This window comes from Taeniopygia guttata, chromosome 2, assembly GCF_048771995.1.
Source record: "Taeniopygia guttata chromosome 2, bTaeGut7.mat, whole genome shotgun sequence".
NCBI lineage: Eukaryota > Metazoa > Chordata > Aves > Passeriformes > Estrildidae > Taeniopygia > Taeniopygia guttata.
The window spans coordinates 13538571-13564415 of NC_133026.1; the positions used below are offsets into that span (position 1 = coordinate 13538571).

General features: G+C 39.5%; 2 protein-coding genes across 9 annotated transcripts in view; one reads left to right on the forward strand and one right to left on the reverse strand.

Annotated features, from left to right (window-relative positions):
* CREM (cAMP responsive element modulator) overlaps positions 1–1301 on the reverse strand; it is a 40249-nt gene extending 38948 nt beyond the window's left edge. For 2 of the 7 annotated variants that reach the window (XM_030264332.4, XM_030264329.4), the window contains exon 1: positions 1088–1297. The gene's annotated coding sequence lies outside the window, so the exon portion shown is untranslated. Of the gene's footprint in view, positions 1–1087 lie in introns of all 7 variants that reach the window. The other 5 variants (XM_030264331.4, XM_030264328.4, XM_030264330.4 and 2 more) reach the window with 5 other exon arrangements.
* Positions 1302–11016: 9715 nt separating this feature from the next.
* The window catches only part of CUL2 (cullin 2), a 41457-nt gene continuing 26628 nt past the window's right edge, over positions 11017–25845 (forward strand). The window contains exons 1-5 of one of the 2 annotated variants that reach the window (XM_030264339.4): positions 11017–11156; positions 14001–14139; positions 20038–20140; positions 21920–22014; positions 24630–24735. In XM_030264339.4, coding sequence (XP_030120199.1) covers positions 14021–14139; positions 20038–20140; positions 21920–22014; positions 24630–24735 — 423 coding nt within the window. In that variant the 5' untranslated portion in view covers positions 11017–11156; positions 14001–14020. Of the gene's footprint in view, positions 11157–11225; positions 11366–14000; positions 14140–20037; positions 20141–21919; positions 22015–24629; positions 24736–25845 lie in introns of those variants that run through there. The other variant, XM_030264338.4, reaches the window with a different exon arrangement.

A 25845-nucleotide genomic window follows, 5' to 3' on the forward strand; every position in this document is an offset into this window, starting at 1 on the left:
AGAAGAGCATTGTGTTTTCTATCAACTCTAAAATAACTGTTTTACCATGCTGGTAGCATGAAGGACACCAGCTGATAAGGTGATCACAGAATTCAGTCAAGTAAAATGTGCAGCAGCACAACAGTGCACTTTCTGCAAACTGTTGGGTCTGAAAGTTTTCAGCATCACCAGAAGCTTCATCACTAAGGTTCCTGTGTCTCCTACAGTCTTATTTCCATATTTTCTTCCCCAAAAATCTTTAAACCCCAACATTACTCTGAGCACAGGCAATACTACTTGGCCACTCGGCGCCTGCCGCCTCAACCACGCTGCCAATGCAGCGCAGAGCCGGCTGTGAGCGGACACACGGCCCCTTCAGAGGGGCCCAACCTGGCTAAGCCAAAGGATCAGTCAAGCATCAGTCCCTGGAACCACTTAACAGCGCTGCACTCAGCACCAAAAATGATGCTATCACAGCAGTGGGGGATGCAGATAAAAGTTTCAAGCAGGACTTCGACCTCACGAAGCCCACTGTGATCCCTCCCGACTTGTTCTGACCCAGCTCTGAACGCTCTATGGGCAAGGTGATAACCGGGAGTAACGGACTAAGGCACAAAAGCCACCGGGCACCGCCGCTGCCCTCGGCCGGGGCAGCCCCGCACAGACCCCAGGACGGGCCGGTCGGGGCGCTCTGCCCGCAGCGGGCAGGCGCTGACCCCGCTCCGAGCCGCAACGCCGGGCGAGCCGAGCCGGCGTCCCGAGCAAGCGCTGGAGCCACCGCCTGCCGGAGCCCGGCGAGCGCCGCGGCTGCCGGGCGGACCGCAGCCCTTCCGTAATTCCCGGGACGCGCAGCCGCCCCGGGGCAGCCCCACAGCGCCGTGCGGGCTCCGCGCCGCCGTCCCTGAGCGCAGCGCGCCCCCGGCTGCCGGCGGGGACGAGCCCCCGCCGCCTCCCGCGCGCTCCCGTGGCGGGGCTGAGCCGAGCGCGGCACAGCGCCCCCCGCCTGCCCTGCCCGCCGTGCCGCCCGCTGCCCTCCGCGCTGCCCCGCTCCCGGCCCGCAGGGGGTCGGGCTGCGCGCACACGTGTCCCCGCCCCCTCCCGCACTCACCCGCCGCCCTGTACGTGCTGCCCCCGTCACAGGGGGTGGGGGGGATCGGGCCGGGCGGAGTCGCACGTCGGCCTCACGTCAGCGCTGATGCAGCCGCGCCGCCGCGGGGGCGCCGAGGAAATGGCGTCTGTGGGGCCTCCCAGCGCCAGCGGCCGCGGCGGGAGGCGGAGCCGCGCGCGGGCGGGCGGCGGGGCCGGGCGGCCGCGGGGCGCAACGGCCGCGGCGCTGACCAACCGCCGCCGCGGGGCCCCGCCGGCGCCGCCCATTGGCCGGGGCGGGACGCGCCGCGGTGCGGGCGGGGCGGCCCCGCGCTGCCGGGGGCGGGAGCGGCCGGTAACAGCCGGGGCGGCCGCGGGCCCGCCGCGCTCCCTGCGCCGCGCTCCGGCCTTGCGATAGCGGGGCGGTGCCCGCTGCTCCCCGCGCCGGCCGGGCCCGCCGATAAGGGCGGTTGTCTGGGCTCCATCGCAGGGCCCAGCCCCGGCCGTCCCCGCGCTGGCCTAGGGAAGGGAGGAGGCACAACCCCCGGTTGTTCCCTGGGCGGTGCCGGAGCCCTGACGGACACGGAAACCTGCCCAGAGGCCGCCCCGCCGAGATGCTCCCCGCCGGTTTTGTAATTCGGCGTAGTAAAAACACGTTCCTTACATCAGTCATTCATAGTATGACATAGTTATTTTACATTTATTCGGCTAAGTAAATCAGAAATTGTCAAGAGGCAAGAAGCGGGAGGGACGTGCATGTGTCCCCGCTCGCTGCCGCGGGATTACGCCCCAATAGCCTGAGTCATGCTGGGTTTGTGCTGAGGGTGTGAGCACGTCCTTTGCCGGGAGCGCAGCGCCCGTCGGCTCAGGGATATTTATTGCATTTGAATAATGTTCAAATGCAATAAATGCGTAAGCCATAAACTTTGTTACTATGGGTGATTGAACATCATATGTTTATTGCTGATCAGCATTTTACAAAGTAGTGTTACAAGGGATTATACTGCACTTAAATTGTATACATCACTGCACATATATTCTGAAGTTATGTAATGCATTTACCTCTTTTTATGGTTTAGGTTTTTTTTTTTTTTTTTACTGTAAGAATATACTCAGTGTGCTAAATAAACATGAAAAACCTAAGTTAATTTCACATAACTCATTATCATTAAAGAATTGGAGGATGTGTGTGTCAGGATTGGTGATAGGTCCACACAGGTCAAACACTCAGTCTTATTCATGGCACGGAGAGAACCTGCGTATTGATTTCCTGTGTTTTTAAAAAAACCAAATAATTCTTATCTCTGACTTCGTAAGAGATGACTCATATTTATTTGCAAAGGTCTTACCTTTAAGCATTTAGTTCTTTAATTTCCTTCACAGGAGTTACTTAACACAGCTGTCAAAATCACAATCTAGTGGAAAAAATACAGAATCTTCAATTACCACTATTGCTTGTACAAGTTTTCAGTTTTCATCCTACATTTCCTTTGTTGAATATTGAACACCCCCTTCCTGTTTTGAATTCTGTTTCCCTCCCTTGTTTTTGGTATATATACTATGTGTCTGTTCTGGGTTTTTCAATAGGAGTTTCTCTTCCTGTAATTCTGCTTTAAGATCTAATCCATTATGTACACTATTGTTATGCTCATTCATTAAAATAGATGTGTTCTCTTGTCAATTAATAATATTTGTTAGACTAGTAAGATAATCAAATGAACAGACAAGTGTTAAACTACTGAGAATTACTCTGCTGAAACCTTTGGAAGAAATTCCAGTTTTGCCTTGTGTATTCAAAAAGCCAAAAATGGCTCTTAGGAATTAGAAGCACCTCAAAAATATTTTTGAAGGTAGAAGTCTTATGACAAACAGGAAGAAATTTCAAATGAGAGTGTTAAATAATGGAAACCACTGGAGTGAGTTACCTGTAAACAAAATGAGAATTTCCATGAACTCTTAGGGCCTGGATTTGGACAAGCAGTTATTTTTTATTAGTTTTCAAGTAAGCCATAAACACTTTGAAATGTTTAACTAAGAATTTATTACTATTTATACCACTTTTCTCGTAATTAAGTGTGTCAGAGGCGTAAGTGAACTGCCAGAGGGCCTTAGACCTTGGTGATACAAGGATGACTAACCAGATTTGGCTCTTGATGCAGCTCGCCGAAGTTGTCGGGCTGGAAGAGGAAGAGAATGAAAAGGGACTTGTGTTGCGTTCCTACCACAGCAGGGCTGGGGTACCACGTTTGTTACCTGAGGCCAGACCCACCTGTGCCACAGAAGTGCTCACTTTGACTAAAACCAGTTCTCTTTAAATTGGGACCAATGCCTGACGTGAACCCTTTTAATTTCAAGTGCTGAGACCAAAAGCAATCCATTAGAAGGCCAAACAAGTCAGGATTTGTTGTGATTTTCATCATTTATGTAAGAACATAAACTTTAAATCCAGGCTCTTTGCTGCTGTCAGAATGACCACCTGAATCATCTTTTCTCTCTATCTCGAAATGTCCATTGCTTTTTTTTCTTTTTTTTTTAAACTTCAGTGGGCAGAGCCAGTAAGTTTCTTTCAACCTGGATCAATTCTTAAGTCTGATCCACTGCACCATCACACAGAGAGAAGTACTACCTTAACCAGGGAGGGTAATAGATGAACAGGGAGTTGTAGCAACTTCTTTTGGAACCAAAGAGAAACATGGTGCTCTTTGCAGAGAACATATATATTTCACCAATGCACATTACATCAATAGGAGTGCTATCTCTGTAATTTTCAGACAGCTGATTCTACATATGAATCTCACAGTTATCTTTTAAATAGATTTTTTTAAGGGGATTGAAAGAATTTTGTGCATTTGAGCTCTAATCTTATGAAATGCTTGCTTAGTTTGTTAAAAAGTTCATGGATTGTCTTGGCATAAACAATGACAGCAAAATGGATATGCTACCTAGCTTAGTTGTCAATTTCTCTTTAATTAGAATCCAGATAGCTGAAGATAATAGAGGTAAAACTGACAGAAAAAATAGACTGGTATCCTATTTGAAATAATACTGATACTTACTGATTAATAATTTCACCACAAGTCTCCTCATGGACCACTCCAATTTCAGCTGATCATTGAATAACCCTACCTCTACTCTTTCATTGCCTGCAAAGAAATAGAGGGACAAGTGCAGAACTTGCAGAGTGGGCACAGGAAAGTGCAGTAAACACATAGACACTGTTTTCACAATTTATTTTGTGAATGTGATGAAAGTCAGAAGTGGACAATATTTGCATGTTGCAACAGAATTCTGATCAGTCTGAAAGAGAGAACAGATCAGGCAAGAAGTACATTTTAATGAGTATAAAATACAAGACTAATAATTTATTTTACCTATTCTTTTCTCTTCTCAACTCCTAGCAATGCAAGAAAAATATGGACTTCCATTAGCTAACAAACAGAAACAGAAATGGCATACCCTTACAAAGGCAAACATTGAACAATATTGTAAAAGGTATGTAAATATTTTTTTGAATGTATATAGTTTTTTTTTAATTACACATCTGTAGAATTATAAGTATTTGTAATACCTCCTTCCCTAAACTGTGTCAAGTTGAAAATAAAACTGAGTAGTACGTGTAGTACAAGAGCAAATTGATGATCCTTGTATTGTTATTATTTGCTACTGCCATCACTGGAACCTCTGAAAATCAATACTGCCTAAATTAGCGCTGTGCTAAAGCACTGCCTTGATTTTTGTGGGTTGCATAAGCCAGAAGCACACAAAGGAATAGCCTTGAGGAGTCCCAGGTCTGGCTTAGCGAGAAGCCTGGCCTAACAGCTGTGAGGCTTTGCAGTACCTCAGCTAGATCTAGTTTGCCTTGTGCCATGTAAACAGTAGGCTTTCTTTATTTGAAAGGGTTGGACATTATTATTGGTGAAGGGGATATCAAATACTATTCCAGGTCCATTTTTTTAAAATCTTGTTACTTTGATTTTCTTGGGTTTGTAATGATTTGATTTTGGATAATAAGTTGCAGTAATGTGATAATATTTTACACTCCAAAAACGAAATACAACGTTTTAGCATGGTTTGTTTGTGTTTGTTTTGTTTGCCTTTTTTTTTTTTTTTTTTTTTTTTTTTTTTTTACTTTTTTAGGATTTGTAATAAGAAATTGAAATTTATAAGTACAGAACAGGTATCCCAAGTCATATGCTACTGTCTGGTATGTCCTGCAGTTTGAAAGGAGGTGCTTATTGACGCACTAAAACTTAGCAAAGCAAATCAAAGTACACTAGCAGCTAAACTGCAATCACTTCATTAATCACTGCTTGAACAACAACACAAATGGCTAAAATGATTCGTGAATGTGTACTTAGATACATGGTATGGTGCTTGTAAGTCATGAGGAGAACTGACAGGATTCAGACTCTTTCCTAATCTACCAGTCCTAGGGCAGATCCCCCCACACGCTGGAGCCAGAACAAACAAAACAAGGGAAAAACTTATAGTTTGGCAAATAACTTGACATTGTATAAATTGCTGCATATTCATTTGTTGCATATTCATTTCATGAGAGAAATTATTATAATGGGAAAATAATATTCTTACTAGGGAACAATGTAAGGCATCTGAAATGTTTAAAGGATTGACTGGTGACTTCAAGATCTATACATAATGGTATTTTTGTTGCAGCAGAAAAAAAGAATGCTAACTTAGATCTACTACATGAAAATTTTGTTTCCTGTGCTGAACAATAAATTTTACTTATATAACACCTTCCTCATAACATGTATATAACATGTACTTCACAGTATTCATAACCATTTACAATTCATTGCCCTTTGTAGAGATCTTTGAACATTTCAGGTGAAAAGTACCACATTTTTATAAAGCATTATTTTGTATTTATAGCATGAATATTAAATTTCCCAATAACTGTTTGAGTTGTATTTAAAATTTAAATACATAAAACTTTACTGTAAAAGTTTTGTGAATAGGCTGTGTTAAGAAAAGCACACAGAAGAGTTTGTTGTTGAATGTGAGTACACTGTGCCACAGGAATATGGATGTCCCAAACAGCTGACATACACTCGTGCCTTGAAAAAGATGTACCTGTAAGGCAGAGTAAGCCAGTGCAGGAATGTGGCCAGCACTAATAGGACATTGAGGAACTACCTCACACAAATATGAGTGACATCAAACATTCAGGTTATGCAGTAAAAGCCAAACATATACGAAGAGTTCATATTTATTAAAAATATTAAGTGAAAAAATATATATTAAAAAAGAATTTGCATTTGGTTAACACAATGGCTGTAGACTAGATTTTCTAGCAATGTAGGTTGTTTTTGATGGGGGAGCAGGTTGTTTTGTTGGTGGTAAATGGTTGTAAATGACAGTGAAGAGCAAGAATGCAGAATATAAAATGAAAAGCAAAAGCTGCTGAATAAATGGAGCAACGTAAAGGTGTCTGGGAGCTATAAAGAGAAGAAAGAGGTACAAGTGAAAAATAACTAAATGGAAGAGTATAACAGAAGATTGTCAGGCTATTTGCAATGTATTTATATGAGAGAGCTTCTGTATGTCTTTCATTTCAAGAACTGCTAGTTCTTAATCTTCCAGTGATACAGATAAATGCCTAAAGAACATATTTCTCTGAAAAGGATATATCTTTCATCAAATGCTAGCTCAACTAATTTATCTCTTTGATGATGCTATTTTGCCAGCTGGCTAAGTTATGAGCTGTTTTTTGTCATTCTATTTGTCTAGTACTTTTGCACCTTACAGGAGGTTTCCATCTCCATTAAGTATGAAATAAGCATTTTACTGGATCATTTGAGAGGCTTTATAAATATCCTTTTATAAAATAATTTCTCAACAAAACCCAAGGAAATGGAATGATGCCTAGTTTAATTTGCAAAATGACATGTTAGAAATGGACACTAGACATGTCCCATTTATCATATTTTAGAAGAGACAGATACTATTTGCTCTTTTTCCCTTGTGTTTTGGGTTTTGTGGGTTTTTTTTTTTTTTGTTTTGTTTTTTTGGTTTTTTTTTTTTCCTGGAAACCACAGCTCTGCAAATTCAGCTTTGTCTCAACATTAGGTTATGTTGCCTAAGAGTCATCACTAGGGGTTCTAAAGTCACCAAGTTCAGGTGTTTTTCTTCCATCTGTGTGTATATTCATATGTACTGCACACATAGATGCCATAGAGCTGTTATATCTGGTTCACCCAGCCCATAGCAAGTACCTGAGCTGTTGGCATCTGATGCACTTACTGAACAGAGAGGATTTACAACCTTGTAACTGAACACACAAAAGCTCCAGAATATTTTACTCTTTTGATACCTCATAGCTGTTTAATATTACAAAATTCCTTTAAATTGAATAATTTAGGCTCAGTAACTGCATCAGAGTCTTGGCAGCTCATTGATCTATAAATACAAGTTCTAAATACACGATTTTGCTTGTCAATAATGTTGCAGAATATTTTTTAGCAATTTTTTGGGGGAAGAAAGGAAAGAATAAATAGATTTGCTCAGATAGATAACTTCTTAACTACAATGACATGAAAATAAATTGGTGCCCCTTTTCAATAATAGATGGAAAAAAAATTATATTTGCAAATGTTTTTCCAAGCAGTCCTGGGGAGGGACAGAATAAATCTGGGAGTTGAACTAAACACTTGATGGCCAACTAATAAATGTTGTTTGAGAGAGTTCAACTTCTGTTAGTTTTCCTATTTCATGGACAAAAAGGGGTGGGTTTTGTTAGTTTTGTTGTAGGTTGTGCAAGCTGAAACTCCTGGACTGCTATTTTTTAATCTATTCAGTACTGACATCTTGTGGCCAGGAGTGCAGCGAGCATCTGCTTCTTAATGAAAATTAAAGGGATTAAAGCAGATTAAATAACCATACATTTTAAATTCTTCATAAACCTAAAAAAAAATTATAAAAATTATACTTAATTGTTTAATACTTAAATACTGCATATTTTTATAATCACAAAGGATTTGTTCAGTTTATACATATATTTTGCACATTACCATATGAAAGACAAATACCCACAATAAAAGTCTAGATTAAAATAGCTATAATTAAATAAAGGTCCATTCTTACTTTAATTTATCTTGCTTTCAGGAGCAAAATATTGTTTTAAAAAATTCTGTATTATTATCTGCATCAATAATGCAGACTAACTCATCTAGTAAATTGAATATAACATGAATAAAACATAAATAATCCAGTCAATATTCTCATTTTCTACATGAAAAAGGCTAATGAATATGTTACTCTAAAAATAGGATTTCAAATCAAAGACAAGAAGAGCAGATAGTGTAATGGAAGGCATTTGCAAATGACAGGGTGGTGGTGGGGAATGTGGATACTCTGTATCAGTTCCGACTGCATTCTAAATCAACTTTTACATGAAGCATTAGGTGATATAGTGGCACATTTAATACAGTGTTTGCATCACCTCGGGGCTGTGGGATTCCTAGTTCTGTACCAGAATAATACAGTGTTAGATGTAGCATCAACATAAACAAAACAGACAGCTCCTTCCAAAAGAATTAATTACGTAAGGGTAAAGAAAACAAGTTAATGTAAATAGAAAAAGAGAAGTATCAGATAAGAGAAAACTGTATATAAACAATGGGGGAATTTAGGAAATACTCCAGTACTGGTTAGGACAGTGAGCAGATTGGGTAGCAGATATAATCAAAGAAACATAAATTTGTGTATGTGGTGGCAAAGTTTTAAGGTGGTATGTACATGTAGTAGAAAATAACCTGTGTCACTCACTACTGTAATCAACAATCTATAAAGAAGCAGCAAGAATTTACTGGGAAGAAATCGACTTCTCCATAGGACTATCCTGCAAAAACTCCCAGAATTTCCATCTGTTCCCCATCTGTGTCTTCTCTATCTACAACTGCTGAAAGACAACACTAAGCCTTAGTCAAACAGGATTTAAAGCAGGTCTGCACATCTGCTGTCATCAAGAAATGCATCAAGACATGACTGAGGTAGATGAGGACACCATTAATGGGTCACGCTTTGCCAAATGGCAACTTTCATTGCTGGCTGTTTTGGGCACATCTGCACAGCAGGTTAATTCAGATAATCTGGGCTTTAGCAGGTAGGAGCAGCCCCACCACAGAGCTAGCACTGAACTGAACCCACTGATTCATAAATCACATATCCACTCACATAAAGCATGGGTGTATACACACAGGTTTTAGTCTTGCTCTTGGCAGATACATTATATCTGTATGAGAACCTTTGTTCTTTTGGAAGTGTAGGCAGCTCTGTGGGAGTGGCGAGATGAGTTTATAGCACACACAGAGTAATGCTCTCTGCTTGCTCATCTCAGACTCCTGCAATACCCCATTCTGTGAAACACCTGGTCTGTGTTTTCACATGGTGATTCTCTGGACATCATTGACAAAGAAACTTGATGAAAAGGATATCTAGATTTTAAAATTTTGTGACTTAAGTAAGAATTATTTCCTAAATATATTTAAATCCAAGAACAATTTTAAAATATCTTACATAAAAGCAGTAATGTTCATGTTCTTCCTCTTAATTGTGACTCCCTAATTGTGCTTCCTCGACTGCAGCCTTGTAGAACAGTGTGCAGAATAGTTGAGGATTTGGTACCTAATTAAAGTCTGTGCTTACTGTGAATATTCATAATTTCAGAAACTTGCTACATGATTTTTCCATGCTGAACAACCCAAATGATTAGTTTTGAAAATACCTAATTTCCTGTATCTGTTTCCAGTTTATAACTGTTAACTCAGGACTAAACTTCCTCATATAACAGAAATTTAGAAAATATGTACTGTGTAATGTTTGGGCAGTGTATAGATAAGGATGTTTTTCATTAACAGTAGTCTTAACTTGTGATATGTGATCTTGTACAATTAATACATTCACACAGCATGGTTAAACAGCATAATTAAATTGTGCCAGCATATATTTGAACTTATAAGCTCACAAACTTGTGGCTAAGGCTACTAAAATGTGAAAATATTAGAAAATGAGAAAGTGCCCCAGATACAATCCAACACTTGTAGAAAATAGCAAGCACCCAAAAACTTAAAGTTACAACTTTCCTCCCCCCCAGCAAACAGAAGAGCTTTAAACTCTGCTAGTTTATATTAAACAGAATGGAAAAATAAAGGGGTTTACAGTGAAAACAGAGAAAGTTGAAATAGTGTTTAAAATGTCTAGAAGGAGCTAATAAAAATAATTTTAAAAGAGAACACAAAGGAAAACATTAAGGCTTAATGATAAAGCTGCAAGATTTATGGAAAAAATAAAAAACTTCATTTATGGAAATGAAACGGGCAAGGGCTTGATTCGAAAACAGAAAGAATTATTTTGACGTTTTGAGTAGTTTGAACAATAGAGAATTTTCAAAAATAAATGTCTGTTTTCCAGAAGACTATTGTCTCTGACGAAGAGCCGCACTATGTGCTCTAAATGATTCCTTTTTTAGTTTTTTTAGCTTTTTTTGAAGCAGATCTGCTGCGTTCAGCTGCGAGGCCCCGGGGCCGGGCGCGGTGGGTCTCCGCAGCGACTGCCCTTTGTTACTGCCACCCAACAACTCCGCGCTGCCGCTTCCCGCCGCGGCCCGAGGGGACGGCGGAGGCAGCCGCGGCCGAGGCACTGCCCGGGGCGTCCCGCACCGGAGCAGGGTGCTGGAAGCTGGGGAAATTCCCGCTGGGGTCCGCGGCGGGACGGCAACACTTCCAACGTCTGAGGTAACGGCGACCTCCTCACACGAAGCCCGGGAACGCCGCGCCCGTGAGAGAGCCCCGTTCCAGCCCGCGTCCCCCGCGACTCCATGTCGGGACGGCGCGGGACGAGAGCGGTCCCGCCATGGAGGCGGAGTGACGCGTGCGCGGCGGCCGCCCCGCCGCTGGGAAGTGCGGCCGCCCGCGCTTGCCGTACAGTGCGGGCTGTACCAAACCCCGCTGCTCCGGCGGGGGAGGCTGCGATCGGAAAGTGACGGAGCGCCGGGATCCGTCGGCCCCAGCTCGTCCTGCGGCCGGCGGAAAAAGCCCAGCGGGAAGAACCCGGGGGTGGCGGCACCTTGGGTGAGGCGGCGGCGCGGCGGCGATAGCGCCGAACGGGGCCGCGGGGCCGCGCCCCAACCCCGGCAGTGGCGGCGCCGGCGGAGGGGCGGGGCGCGAGCGGCTTTGGGTAATGGCAGCGCTGTGAGGACGGAACGGGACAGCGACCGCGGCCGAGGGCAGGAGCGAGGGACGCCGGGCGGGGGTCGCTGACTCGGGCCCCGGGCCGCCAGGTAACGCCCTCGCCCGGCCCGGCCCGGTCCGGCCCGGCTCAGCCCGGCCCGCCGCGCTGAGGGGAGGGAGCGCCGCGCCGAGGGGAGGTGGCGGTCCCGACCCCGCCGGCTGCGCGCGGGGGCGATCGGGCCCTGCCCCCCGGCCGGCCCCGGCCCCGCCGCTGCCCCCGGCCCGGGCCCCCATCCCGGCGGGGCCTGTGCGGCGGTGCCCGCCCGCCGCCTCCTGCCCGGCTCCTGCCCTTGCCCCGCGGGCAGGGCGCTGTGCGGCCTCTCCGGCGGGGCCGCTCATTATCCGCTGCCTGCGCCCCCAGCCAGTTTCGCTTTTGTTTTGGTGGACGGGGAGGTGAGGAGCGGGCATGGGGCGGGGGAGGCAGCGCTGGTCACCTGTTTGACGCGAGTGCTCCTGCCCCTGTCTGCGCGCCCGCCACGGACTTGTAATACTGCTTATGGAGGTGGTTAAATAGCTTGGAAATTTGGGGCGTTCTTTGATACTGGACAGAATGCTGTGTTTATTTGTGTGAACAAATATATGCTGTATGACAGTGGTGTGTTTTAAAGAGGCGATGGAAGCGGCATCCTTTTATTATCCTACTGAGTAAATATGTTTCAATAACATCTCTTTACCTTAGGGCTTATCAAACAGGTATGGCTTCCCACGCCCTGAATAGTCTAAACCCTAGCGTAGATATTCTACTCTCCTGTGGTTCTTAACATGATCAATACAAGACATCTAATAATCAATGTTGGTGAGCTTTTGCATCGCTGACACTGGAGCACAACATACCCCGAAAAGTCCAGTGTCTTATAGTAAAAGTTATGCCATACTTGTTAAAATATCTCTAAAACATACTTAAATTCATATTTCCATGAAAGTTGTAAGAGAATGCCAAATAACAGTTATCTTAAACTATTTAATTCCGGAATACTTGGATGACCATGTGGATGCTTTACATATTATTAGGTTTTAATCATCCTGAACACCGTGTTACTGATTAATGACATTGGGATGTACTGTGGTGAGGACTTTTCCTTCATCCTTCCTTCTTCCCCTTGGTTTTGTTTCTCTTTGAAGAAAGGGCTCTTTTCTCTTGGATGTACCACCTGTGTTTCCAAGACGGCAACTTCTAATATAGCACAAGTACAGCTTCATTAACACAAGCAGTTATTATTATTCTTAGTGTCTTTTGTGGACCATGATTATTTTTCCTTGGGGTCAGCTGTGTTTTCCGTAAGAGGGGTATTTGGTCTTTCTGAAGATTACCACTTCCCCCTCTCCAATCCTGGAAGTGAGCTGTTGTCTGCCTCCACTAAGGTTCATGTTTCTGTGAAACACACATCAGTGTGTTTTTCAGCTTACTTTCGTTGATGGATCTTTGTTTTGTCAATTCTCACTGATTTTTCTGTGTAAACTCCTGCTAACATAAATTGATTGAATTAATAACCAAGTTACAAATATCACAACATTTACAGCAGTTAAGGAGCTTGGTTGGTTAGTCAGGGGGATGGGTTGTGTGCATGCATGCTAAAAGTTGCATTGATTTAACTGCTTTTTTTCTTAAACTGAGAAGTGATATATCTTGTAAGAGCCAGTAGTGGTTAATCTAGTAAGCTAGTTGCTCAATAGTTTTTTAGCATGACATTTCATTCTTTCCCTTACAGAGGTCTGCCTCTTGTTCTCAAAGTCTGTCACCAGCTTTCTACTTTCCCTTTTGACCTTGAAATTTTGGAAAGACAAGAGTCACTTGTCCATCTGTTTGAAATGGAAATAGAAGTATTATTTCCACTTTTTATTGTAGTCTTACAATGTCATATTTCTGAGCAGCAGCTAGACTTGCTTTGTGCATGGAATGTCACACATCAGATCCTTTCTAGATTAGTGGAAATGAGACCTTCACAGCTGTCTCTTTTTAAAATCACCTTACTTTCCCCCTAGTTTTATTTAGATAATTTAATGTTGAGTGGGTTTTTTTTCTGCAATAAATCTCTTCTGTTAATTTGATAGGGTATAACTATCACAGCTTCTGTATTTTCAAGCCATGTCTTATTTGAAAGGTGTCGGTGTTTGTCCTGTTGAATAGTGCAGGAAGCACAAGCTCTGCATATTGCCCTGTGTTTTCTTTTTCACATCCTGATCAAAGCTTTTGGGTTTTGTGGCTTTTCTAATGTAAAACCAGAAATGTCTCATGAAAGCCTGAGGTGAGCACAGGCTACAAACTGATAGTAGGAATTTCAGATACTGTGGTAATCGTTTAGTTTGTTCTTACCCCAAATTTTCTTAGATACAGTTAAAACAGTCTTTGAATAAAAGTAAACAAATCAAAATTTACAGGAAAGTTGTTTTCTTCATGGGACACTCTTAAATGAATAGTTTCGTGAGATAATGAACTTCACAAAGCATGATGATGTTAGATTAATTGGTGTTAAGTTATAGGCTACTCATGCAACCTTAATGTTCTACTCCAAAGCATTAAAAATGAGGAATTGTGAGCTTCATTTTGGAAGAGGTGGGTGTTCTTTGTGTCACTGTATCATAGTGGTGCAACAGTGTACAAAGTTTAAATTGAAAAATTCAAAGGAAGTGTATACTTTTTTAATGATTGTGCAATGTTGTCTGACATGTTTAATTCTTCTACAGATTAACACTAAAGCCCCACAATGTCCTTGAAACCACGAGTAGTTGACTTTGATGAAACATGGAACAAACTTCTAACAACGATTAAAGCTGTTGTGATGTTGGATTATGTTGAAAGAGCAACGTGGAATGATCGCTTCTCGTATCCTTTAAGTGACAAATCTGACTTAATGTGTTTGTGTGATGTGTTTATCACAGGGTAAACCTGTGTTATGCAACAGTGATCCTGGGCAGCTTGTTGTTAGGCTGTACCTGTTATTAGGCCTGTGAATAAATTGAAAGGGATGGGAAATTCTGCATATTTGGGAAGTATTCTATGTGAAAATCACCATGCTGATAAAAAGTAAATTAGCCTCAGTTTTAGTCACTTTTGGTAGCTATAATACTTAGCTTATGCTAAAGCTGTTTTTACAGGTATCGAGTGTCCCCTATTCTGACACTGAGATTTTCTTGTATGTTTAAGTGTTTGTGTGTAGCAGGGGAAATACCCTGGACAGAGAGTGCACATCTTTAAATTTGAGATGTGGGGGATGTTGAGATTGTTCTGTGTAAAGATTTCTCCCTCTTCTTTGCATTTCTAACTCTACTGATAGCTACCATACTAGACATTTCCACAGCAAGGATTTTATTAAAAAGCCTTCTTCCTTTCCCTCCTCTGTTACTGCCTTATTACTTGTGAAAGTTAAGCTATGTTTAAGAATTACTACTCTTTCTGCATTCATATGGTCTTGCTATTCAAGTCACAACTGTACATACATTGTTGTAGTGGAAAGGTTTGTGTTCTACATGTAAAATGGACCTGTAATATTTTACAAGATTTAAGTTTCAGTGACCTTCTTTTAAAAGAAGTGTAACGTTTCTAACCAGTTATACTGTGCCCTGGTCTGTGTATTCATTAGCCATATCATTGTGGTGAATAATTGGAGAATTTTAGGAGGCTTTGCACCTCTTCTGCAGGGGTTGGTCATCGTTTGGTTTAACTACGAGGAAGAATCGTTTAGACTTTTTTATTGATTTGTTAATTCTTGTGGGTGAAAAAAGAAGCACCTGAGAAGAATGCTTAGACATAAGTTTTTACAACATAAGCTTATTCTGTGGGTGAGAGCTTGACTCTAAAGTCTCATCTCATTCTGAACATGTTAACCATTTCTCAGAATTTCTTTCCCACATGCCTGTGTTTTGAGTGTGTGCATGTGTATATGTACATAGCTCCTAGTTCTTGTAGAGACTTTTTGTGGTGTAATAATCTTTAAGAGCTCTTTCATTAAAAAAATTTTGTAATTAATTTCTGGGGGCATGACCTTGTACTGAAGTCAAGTTCAAGTGACTCTAGAATTTAAAAAAAATTTGAACTAATTAGGTGGGTACTTACATGCTGAGAAGTTGTTCTGCAGTCATTCTTTCTAAGCAGTTTTTGAGGATTACATAATTCAGTCTTTATCAAGTGGTTAAATTCTGTAGCTTAAAACTTTAAACATTTAAACAAGAGTATCTAAAATACATTTAAATATAAAATAATTGTTGCATGAGATGTTGTATTGGTTCCACGTCACACTGTTTTGCTTACAATTTCTTATGTGGAGACCTTGCACACAAGTTTGCTGTTGATCCTCTTTTGGGATTCAAGTCCAGTTGATTGAACATCAGAAAAGGATTGCTTATGAACAGCAGACTCCGGAAGCAGTCTTGGAATAATCATTTGGCATGTAATTCTTAAGACCTTACTTAGTATCATCTCTTAATTACATTCCTTGGAAAGTGGCGCTATTAGTGTCTGATTTGGCACCTGCACGAGCCTTTTGGCTTATTGTCTGTGGCTGAATGGCCCAAGGAGTTTGTGTAACTTCCAGCTTGAATGTTGGTTGTTGAGTACTTCTGCTTCCTGTAACCAGACTTTGTGTTTTAACACAAGCGGCTCAATGAGTGCTCAACAACCTGGTGGAACTGGTAGTTCTACACAGCTGGAATAAAAATTTCTCCAGGTTTTGTACATAAAGAAGACTAAGGTATTAAGGATATATTTTTTTTAAAATTGGCATTTAAAAAATATGTCATCTTATTCCTTGTATTTATTTTCTCTTAAGTTCAATTTAATTGGAGTAATGTTTCTAAACTTCTACAGCAATTATAAAGGAAATGTTCTATTAACTCTTTTTCTTATTGCTTAATCAGCACAACATAAAGATGGCAAATTATTTGAACTGTTTCAATAAAATCCAATAAATAAAATTTCATTGATTCATTGGTAGTATCAGTTGATCTTTGTACTGTATGTATAGTTAACAGTGTGATGTGGAAACAAAGGATAAAATACAGCAAGCAATCACTTTTCAGTCTGCATCATTGTATTCTAAGAAGTGTTAACTTTCCCTTGTGCTGTTTAGGGCAGTTGAGATCCGATGGAATATGGAAGATGACAGGATTTTAGGGATAACAGGCTTGTACTGCACATATTCCACTTCTAAAACTATTTTTCGCCCCACTAGTTCCCAGAACTTGTTTGTCTTTAATATAGTGTTTCCTTTGTAACTTACAGTAATTTTATTGTTAAACATGGCTTATCTTTAAATAAATGTTTTACCTCATACTTGCAGTGGTAGAATGGCAATGAGCTGGGAACCACTGTGGTGGAAAAGATCACCTGAAAGACCATATGTCACTTTATTTAAAATGTGAGTCATCCTGAGCCACCTTTGACCTTCAGATTTCCTTTTAAGATTCTCTCTAGAAAGAAATGTGTATGAACTTGTTTCATTGTCTGGTAAATGAGTGACAGTTATGTCTCTGTTTGCGGTGTTCTTGTGAATATATTGTATCACTTTCAAGACTGTTCAGTAGGCATAGGCGTGATTTAAATTTAAGGCTTGGTTAGAGAGTGGTAGGTAGTTCCTCTATACTTTGGTAACTGCATTTTACCTAGAACTTTATGAACAGGTAGAACATCAAGCTCTTCCTGTTGTTGTCTTGGGATTTCTACCCAATAAGTTAAAATAAGATCAACAGTACTCAGGGACAGCTGTGCTTTGAACAGAATTATTTTAAAAGTATGCAGCATGGCTATCTGCTTTTTTTTCACCTTTTTTTTTCTCTAAGTTTTCTCTGCCTCCTCTGATGAACTGTTTTGCAAGGACTCTGTCATGAACCAGAAACTTAAACATGTATCTCTAGAGACAACTGGCCAAGAAGGAAGAGTAAATAAAGTTCATATGGTCATGATTCTTTCTGACTGAGTCCTGAAATTCTCTACAAATTTTGGTTCTGTTACAGAAGATTGATGAATAGAAATTTTCCCAAAGCTCTACACTGGTTGCTTAGAGAAGTCTGAACTAGGTACTTTTTTAACCCCAAGGACAATATTTGTGAGTTTTTGTAGCCTTGGATATAGCATTTTCTTGTTGGTAGTAATTTTGTTGTTGTTCCTTCTTAGTTTGGAGGTGCTTCAGTTTCCCATTGCTGGGTAATGCCCCTCAAATAGCAACTACCAAAGCACTTAAGTCACAGAAGGGTTTTGATGTTCTTGTTCTCAATAAAGAGTGAAGCCCCCTAGGCAGCAGTTTGGCTACAGCTTCCTCTGGCCTTTCTCACCCTGCAAAACTGCATACTGAACTTGAAGAACAGATGGCTTTCACCATTAAAGATAAATTATTGAACAGTGAAGGCTTCTTCCTGTTGTTTTATGGGACAGCAGTGCAGGAAAAATAGGCTTTAAGTTTATGGAGTAAAATACCAATGATGATTAGTGATTAATTTCATGTTAGAGATTTTTTTTTTTTTTTTTTTTTTTTTTTGGTTAAGAAGGTCACAACACTTAATATGACCCTCAAATTTGGATTCTGGACTCAGAGATAAAATATGGATAAAGAAACAAGTACAAATTGAGCAAGAAAGAACAGTTTTGTTACAGTCAGATATATTTCAGTCTCATGATAGCTTTTCTTTTGTATAATTCCAGAGAAACTTGATATCCCTCAAGTAATATTTAGTTGATACAGGAGGGTGAGGTGCCTGTTCAAGTGCTTCTGTGATTAAACTCTTAGTTTGTGTATCTGCTGATATTAATCACAGTGACAAGGAAGAGTACTAGATTCAGCTTTCTTCATTTGTAAGAAAATTTGTTCTCTAGAATAAGGAAAGGCATGCTTGGAAGATAAGCATTTTCATGAAGGAGTAGAGATACCATTTTCATTCATAAATAGGATTATTAAAAGTAAGAAACTTGTTCACAAGATAAAATCAGAGATATTTGTTTGCTGCTTTCATCAAATAAACTTTCATTCCTATATTCTTGTGCTGCTGTGGTGAAGACTGCCTCTTTCCTCTGAGTTTTTAAGTTCTTATACTAGAGATCTGTAGGTTGTAGTGATCCCGGTAGTGGAGTTGTGGATCAAAAGAAAAAAAGTCATATCCCCTTTTCTTGTGAGCAAATTATGGAGATTTCTAATTCTGAGTTTAGTTTCTCGAAAATATCTTTGCACAGTGAAGAGACTTGTGGCTTGAGTTATATTGAGGATGCATTTGGCTACTCACTATCCTTAGACTGAGAAAATTTGTTGGGGAGGGGGAATTGTAAAAATCAATTATTCTTTGCAATCTCTTTAATAGAATATTTCATTCTTCACTATTTAAGTTTGTTTTGCTATATTATTGGTCATTACTTTACAAGATGGTGTATTGCATTGGTTGCTACTGTTACAAAGCAGTGGATGTTGCCTGTTTTGTTTCACAATGTTTCTTAACACTTTTTGCTGTTCTAAGGAGAATTCTAGCAAAGATGATCTATATGAGTGGAATACTACACTCAAGATTAGATTCTGGTTGGGGGTCTCTGAGATTACAGTTGTCAGATAAAGGGTTTTTTCCTAATTAGTTCTCCTGCATCAGAATCTTCTTTGTTTTGAGTAGTAATTCCATATAAAAAATGAAACATGTATTTGGACAAGCTGTGTGATGAGAGCTTGACACTGTTCTATAGATTAAGCAGGTGACTCTTCCACTGTCTGTCTTCTGCCTCCTTTCACACAGGCATGTGATTTTTTAGGGTAGACTAGAGGAAAGCAGATCTTGTGTCTTCCCTTGATTGAAGTGAAATACCAAATTATTGATTCCTACTATGGCTAGCTCTATAAAGTGCCTAGGCTTAGTGGTTAAGCCATGTTTTAAAGTAATTTTTGCAGAATTAGTTTATTTCCCGCAGTTGTTCATGTGAAGCCTGACCTAATCCTTGCTTGAATTTTCTGAAAGCAAAGTTCTCAGTCATAACTTCTCTTCCTCAAGTTACTCTTAAAACTTGATACAAACCCAAGGTATAACTCTGCAAGGTAGTTTAGGGACAAAACCACCTTAAAGGTGGCTTTACAGGTTGCTGCTGCCCCTTTAAGTTAGCAAATACAACTGTTTTTTTGAGGCTGTGATCTAACAGGATTACTGAAATTATCATAATGTTTAAAAAGAATATAAACTTTTTTTTTAATCCACACCACCATTGTGATTAATTTTCAGTGTCCCCTGAAATTATTTTACCTGTGGAGGTGAGGGCAAAATGCAGGGACAGTAAGTTATTTTGGACTCCAGGAAGGGAAACTTGAAGTCTGCTTCACCATGTACTTGACTGATCATGTTCTTAATCTAATTAGTGCTCCTTTCCATTATATGAGAAGAGTTTTAGTTCATGCTGGCTGCAAATACAGAAGAATGGTGCAAGAAAGCTGCTTTTTCACCTTGAGATTATTGTATATTATACATGGCAAATAAAGAGTAGAAGCCACATCAGTATGAGGCTATCAGAAGTTTCAGGATCTTAGCTCTAATATTGCCTCAGCATTCAGTATTTAAAATTTAATATTGATGCCGTAAACTTGGATTCTGCACAAGCCAATACTTACACTAATTTCAGAAAATGATCCATTTTATCTTTTTTTGCTTGATGTAAAACAAACTGCAAAACCTAAACTGCATGTGGGGAGGAGAAAGGGTTCTGTAAATCATAAACTTTGTTTATATTGTTTTCACACTTTATTACAAACCTTGACTTTGAGCCCAGAGACATTTATGCTTTGTGTGTGGCCTATCCCGAACCTCTTGGAGAGAGACTTTATACTGAGACTAAAATTTTTTTGGAGAATCATGTACGCCATTTGCACAAGGTAACCTGTACAGTTACTGATGTCCATGTAGGTGTTCTTCGTCCTTTTTTTGACTTTTTATAGGTTTTTATGAGACAAAATCACAGATGACAGAGTTGCAGAGACACAATTCTTGTATATATGAAATATGTAACACATGTCACCACATGTACACAAATGTAGGCAGGTATTATAGATCCCTTTTGATATGCAACACAAAAGAAATAATTTTATTTCTAAGCCAACAGTTGTGGTTTATACAGTATAGTCATTGGCTTGAAAAGCAAGTTCTTTATTTTACCTTGAATGCTTATAATCAAACAAGTTAGAGAAGCATCTTCATTTTCACGTGTTTGTAGTTTGTCATTAGACTTCTGTTTCAAGAGAAACATATCTGCTCTAGTGTCTTGGAAACTGATTGCATATACTCTCTTAAAAAATAAACATAAACCTTCTGAAATATGTGGGAAACAACACAAACATTTGGGAGGAGACGAAATAATGGCAAATTATTTGTTATGACAACAATATTTGTATGTCTATATAGCTGTGAGTTATCTTGTGTTTCATCAGCTAAGACAGCAAATTTCATTAAAATTATAATTCATCATGTTTTGTAGACAGGGCAGATGTATGGTGCCTCCATCTATATCAGTAAAAAGAGAAGTAGATTTAAATAAGGTGCTTATCAGTGTCTTTATAGGGGGTAAAGCACTGCAAATTCTGCATAGTGCTGCTAAGTGGCTTCACGCTTAGGTACCTGAGTATTTGACAAGATAGACTGGGTGTCTTAATAGGCAGTTGCACTGGCTACAGAGAGGTTAATTCTGGCACTCTGATAGACTAAATCAGTTCACTAAACTAGCAGAGAACTCTGCCAAATAAGTTCTTCATTTATTTAATGAGATGAATGAGCTCATGTAGGATAATCAGGGAGGTGCCAGCACAGTGGAAGCTTTGGGAAGTAGTGGAAGGCATACATCCAGTTTTTAAATTGGCTAGCCACCACTTGTCTCTGAAATAACGTTGTAAAATTCTGTTTTGTCTACCAACTTTCCTCTTTCGTAATTTTTTTACCCTTTTTTTGCCTGAGCTTCTTTGCTGCTTGAGCCAGATTTTAAAATTACAAACTCTAAAGAGAATTAAGGTTGAATTCCTAGGATTTCATCTTCCCTCACAAATCATACAAATTAGTTTAAATGGTTGAACTTACTTCTCTGAAGTATGAATCTATTTTGAGAATTTCAGTAGCTTTTCAGATCATGATTTGCTTAAATTTCAGAAGATTTGGGCCTAGATTTGAAAAACTTTAATGCTTTTTTAATTTATATATGTCTGTGCTTGGTTAAACTTATATTATTCTGTGATTCTTGGTACATATAAGGACTTGTCTCCAGTAAGGCATAGTGGTTTTACAGTTGGTCGGTTCTGGTGTGCAGTGCACGCAGCTGTGTGAATATAAAACTGATCTGTGTCACTGAGAGGATGGTTCTGTGAGTTATCCCTCCAGTTTGATGTGAGAATATGAACCAGGCTTATTCAAGCAGGTACTTCTGAAAAGATCAATAGAAAACAATACAGGAGAGAGACTGCTATTTTTAAATGCAAAATAAAGCAAGTCCAGATGTTCTAGCTGGCTTACCACAACTTGGTAGTATTAAGATGTGTAAGCTTTTTGGTCATTACCATGATTCTGAATATGCAAATACTATTCCAAAATGATCATCCTATGATAGCTTCCTAAGTGTGTGTGCTATTTCCGTACTAATTCTGGTGTGTGGGGTATGTGTGCCTTCACAGAAAGTTCTGGAAGCTGAAGAACAAGTACTGGTTATGTATCACAGATACTGGGAAGAGTATAGCAAAGGGGCAGACTATATGGACTGTTTATACAGGTAAGCTTTGCAAAAGAGTTGTTAAACCTTTGAAATTAACATGACATTTAACATGATCTGCAGGTTAAGTTGAAGAGTGTTGATTAAAGAGAGCAGTAGATGAATATGCCTCAGGTTAATTTTGGAGAGAATATAGTTATTGTAGCAGAACATGAGAAAAAAGGAGTAATGCCTCAACAGGTAAGTAGCCGAGACAGTTTCTTAAGTTCTTTCATTACTAATATATTCTGCTTGATGTTGCAGTGCCAAATGTGTTGGTGCTAATCAAGCCTGCAGTGTATAAACTCATAATTGTAGGAGTTCTACAAGGTTGGCACTGTACTGCAGTTTGCAGTTGAACCAGCATGGTTTGAGTCAAAGCTTCAAGATATTCTACTTTTTATGAATTAGTTGGTGTTCTTTTCTTATTGCATGCATACTCTGAAAAAAGTACCATAATTTAGTTGACTCTTTTGTATTCCAGGTTCTAGATTGTATAATTATTGCAGCAATGAAAACTGATCAATGTCTACAGGTGGTGATCTGAAAGTTATTTTAAAATAGATTCCCTTAAAATTTAATTAGGCTTGCATCTCTGATTCTAACCGGATAGGCAATATTTGAAACACTGCTCAAATGTGAGACATTTTTGAGCAAAATTCCTAAAATGTGAGATCGATCATGTCATTGGAAAATTAGTTAAATCTTTTCTTTCTTCAGTGTTGATTTTGGTTTGGTTTTTTACCCATCCTCCTTGGTGCATTATGCTAGGAAAACAAATGTGGATTCAGTTTGAAAGTAAAATCCCACATGTGCTTGACTAAACCAAGTGTATAAAACTGATGGAATAAGGAACACTAAAAGAAACATCTTTGGTTGTTGTTTTTGTTCTGATGGTAAAAATAATAGATAAAACCAATGCTGGACATTAGGCCTTACCAGTGTTTTGGTGCTGTAACTGATTTTATAGGTACTTTTAAAAAATCTGGTCTGCCTAATTTAATTTCAAGTGATGTGGGAGAGTTTTCTTATCTAGCAAATTGAAATTAAGTCAGTTAAAGAAAAAAAAAAAAAAGAAGTATTACAAATAAAATCTTGAAAACTAAATACACATGGTGCAGCTTTTGCTTTGTTCTATTTTGTATTTGTATTTGTAATAATACCAACATATCATGGTATAGCAATTTTTAGTTTTACGTGCTACTCTTGTTGTATGTACTGATGGAAGAGAGGGGGGGTAAGTGAGGAGAGTGTAGGGCTTTCCTTGTTAGCAAGTTTAACGAGAAAAAGCAGATTGGCAGCTGTTGGCTTTGTTCACATGGGGGAAGATGGGAGAATGCCACCAAGGAGCCTGCTTAGGGCTGGTGTTCAAGGTGTTCCTAATGTCCTCACAGGTTTTATATGACATGGAGGGCCCAGAGCCTTCTAGAGAGACCTGCATTTATAGTTCATGGTTACAGTACCTCATAAGAGTGTCAAAGTAGCTGCTGTACTCCAGTTTGTCATCACTGCACTAGGACATCTTCCTTCTTTGGACTCTGTGGTGTCCTAAATTCTTTCAAGTTCACAGGATTTCACAGTGTGTTCTTCCTTTTCTCCTTTGCTTGGCTTTTGTCTTCATGTCAAAAGTGTTCAGACATCTCTAGTCAGGTGCAGCCTCTGAGGCTCTTAAAGTGCTTCAGTAACCTGGCTCTTTTCAGTGTCTGAAACTGAGCATCTCAAAACTTCTGCTTAGATCAGAAATTTAAAAAAACTCTTCAGTTGGCTCATTTAAGCATTTCTAATGTAAGAAATAGTGTAGTTGGGAAATATATTCAAATTTTTTTTCCCACTTATCTAGGAAAGGAAAGAATTGGTTCAGTTTAAAAATGTTACAATATTTATTCTATGGGAATACTGAGAGTCAAGAGGGATGTTTTAGCAGGTCCTATATAGAATACATTTTGTGTTCTTTATAAAAACTATGCATACAGTAGTAAATACTGAATTTAAAAATAACATTTATAGCATTTCTTCTCTATAACTGTTACTTAAATAATTTCTGAAAATTCTTCTCTTTAAAATTTGTAATCTGGCTGTTAGCTAGTTATCATGAACTGAATAAGGGATCATAACAGACAAAAGTTTGCCCTGTTAAAATGAGCAGTACTTCTCCATTTCAGTCTGAGAAAAACACAGAAGAATAAACAGCCCAGGTAGAAGGAAATACTTTTAACTTAAAAATATCCAATAGTAGGAATGTTTTTCTACCACTAAAATACACCACTAGCATTCTAATACTAATCAGTGAGCTTAGGAGTTATTTTGCACATATGTGTATGTATGAGAAACACATACATATATGTATCTGTGTATAAGCAGTGCATGTTGAAAGGTTGGATTCTTACACAAGTACAATGTTCACCAAGAAAATGCTGACTGATATTTCAGGTTTGATCTCTGTTACCAAGACTACTGTTTCAATGTGATGTAAATTCTTTCAATGTCATTTGTACTGTAATATTTTTCTACAAATAGCAATGGAATTGGTTAAAGGAGGTTATATTTTGTGATATGGAAGACATTCCACAATTCTGAACCTAATTCTAAGTTTCTTATTTTTGCCTGTTTTGATGAGGATGTCCTTATTTCTATAGGTACCTCAACACACAGTTTATTAAGAAGAACAAATTGACTGAAGCTGATCTTCAGTATGGTTATGGAGGGGTGGATATGAATGAACCTTTGATGGAAATTGGAGAGGTAGGTATTTCTGAAAGTGGGGTTGGATAGAAACAGTGTTCAGAATGCTATTAGTTCAGCTTTGTCCTTTGAAATTTTTTTGCTCTTTTATGTCACAGAGATGTTGTAGATGTAAGCACTATTCTCCTTGTAAAATGAGATTACAATTTTGGTGTAGAAAATAAGAGTGACCTGGCAGGGAAAAAAAAAACAAGTATAAAAACTGTTGGAAAATTTGGGCTTAAAATGTGATAATAGGAACACTTAGCAAATAAACTTTAGATTCTTAAGTGATACTGCTATCTAGAAAACATGTTGAAGAAGCAGTATACTTTTGTTTTTGAAGCCCTTGAAATATTAGTTTTTAGGCTTCTATTTCTTGATGTGACAAAGTATAAAAGCTTTTCTTAAGAATCTCAAAGCAGTGAAGTTAATATCTGTTCACGACTGGTGTAGGATTAGGCTTATGGCAATCACCCCTTTGTCCTGAAAAGTAATGGAAACTTGAGTCCTACATTCATATATTAAATTGCAGCTTTATTTTGGTGAATTCATTGCTCCATTTCTTGACCTAAACTTGACAAGTTTATAAATTCTTTGTTTTGAAAGCATCTTCTCCATTATGGTTCCTGTAGGATTCTGTCTTTTATTCTTTGGATTGTACAAGGGCTCTGGCAGAAGTAAAATTATTTGTTGTTTATCACTTTAAAATGGAATTAACTACTATTTATGCCATTTTAGACGACTGAAATGATCTGGCCTTTATCTACCAAGGGCAAACATGCTTATTTTATGTATAGTTCTCTTCAGTTTCAGCGTTAAGTTACAGAAATAATGCCCAGTATTTTTGGAAGCAGAACTGCACTCTCTGTTCTGAAGATTCTGTCTCAACATCATTCTTGTGTTGTAACAATACTTTGGGAGCTTTTCAGTAATCTTAAACAAGTCCATTCTTGCTCAGCTCTTCCGAGGTGTGTAACAGTAGGTCTGTACATAAGAGCGTGTGTGAGGTGTGTGGGCACAGCTTCAGACAGTTCTTCATCCCCACAAGTGTTCCAGACATTCAGTAATTGTTGTACAAGGAAATATACAGGATGAGATAAGTTAATGAAAATAGTCTGCCAGTGCTTG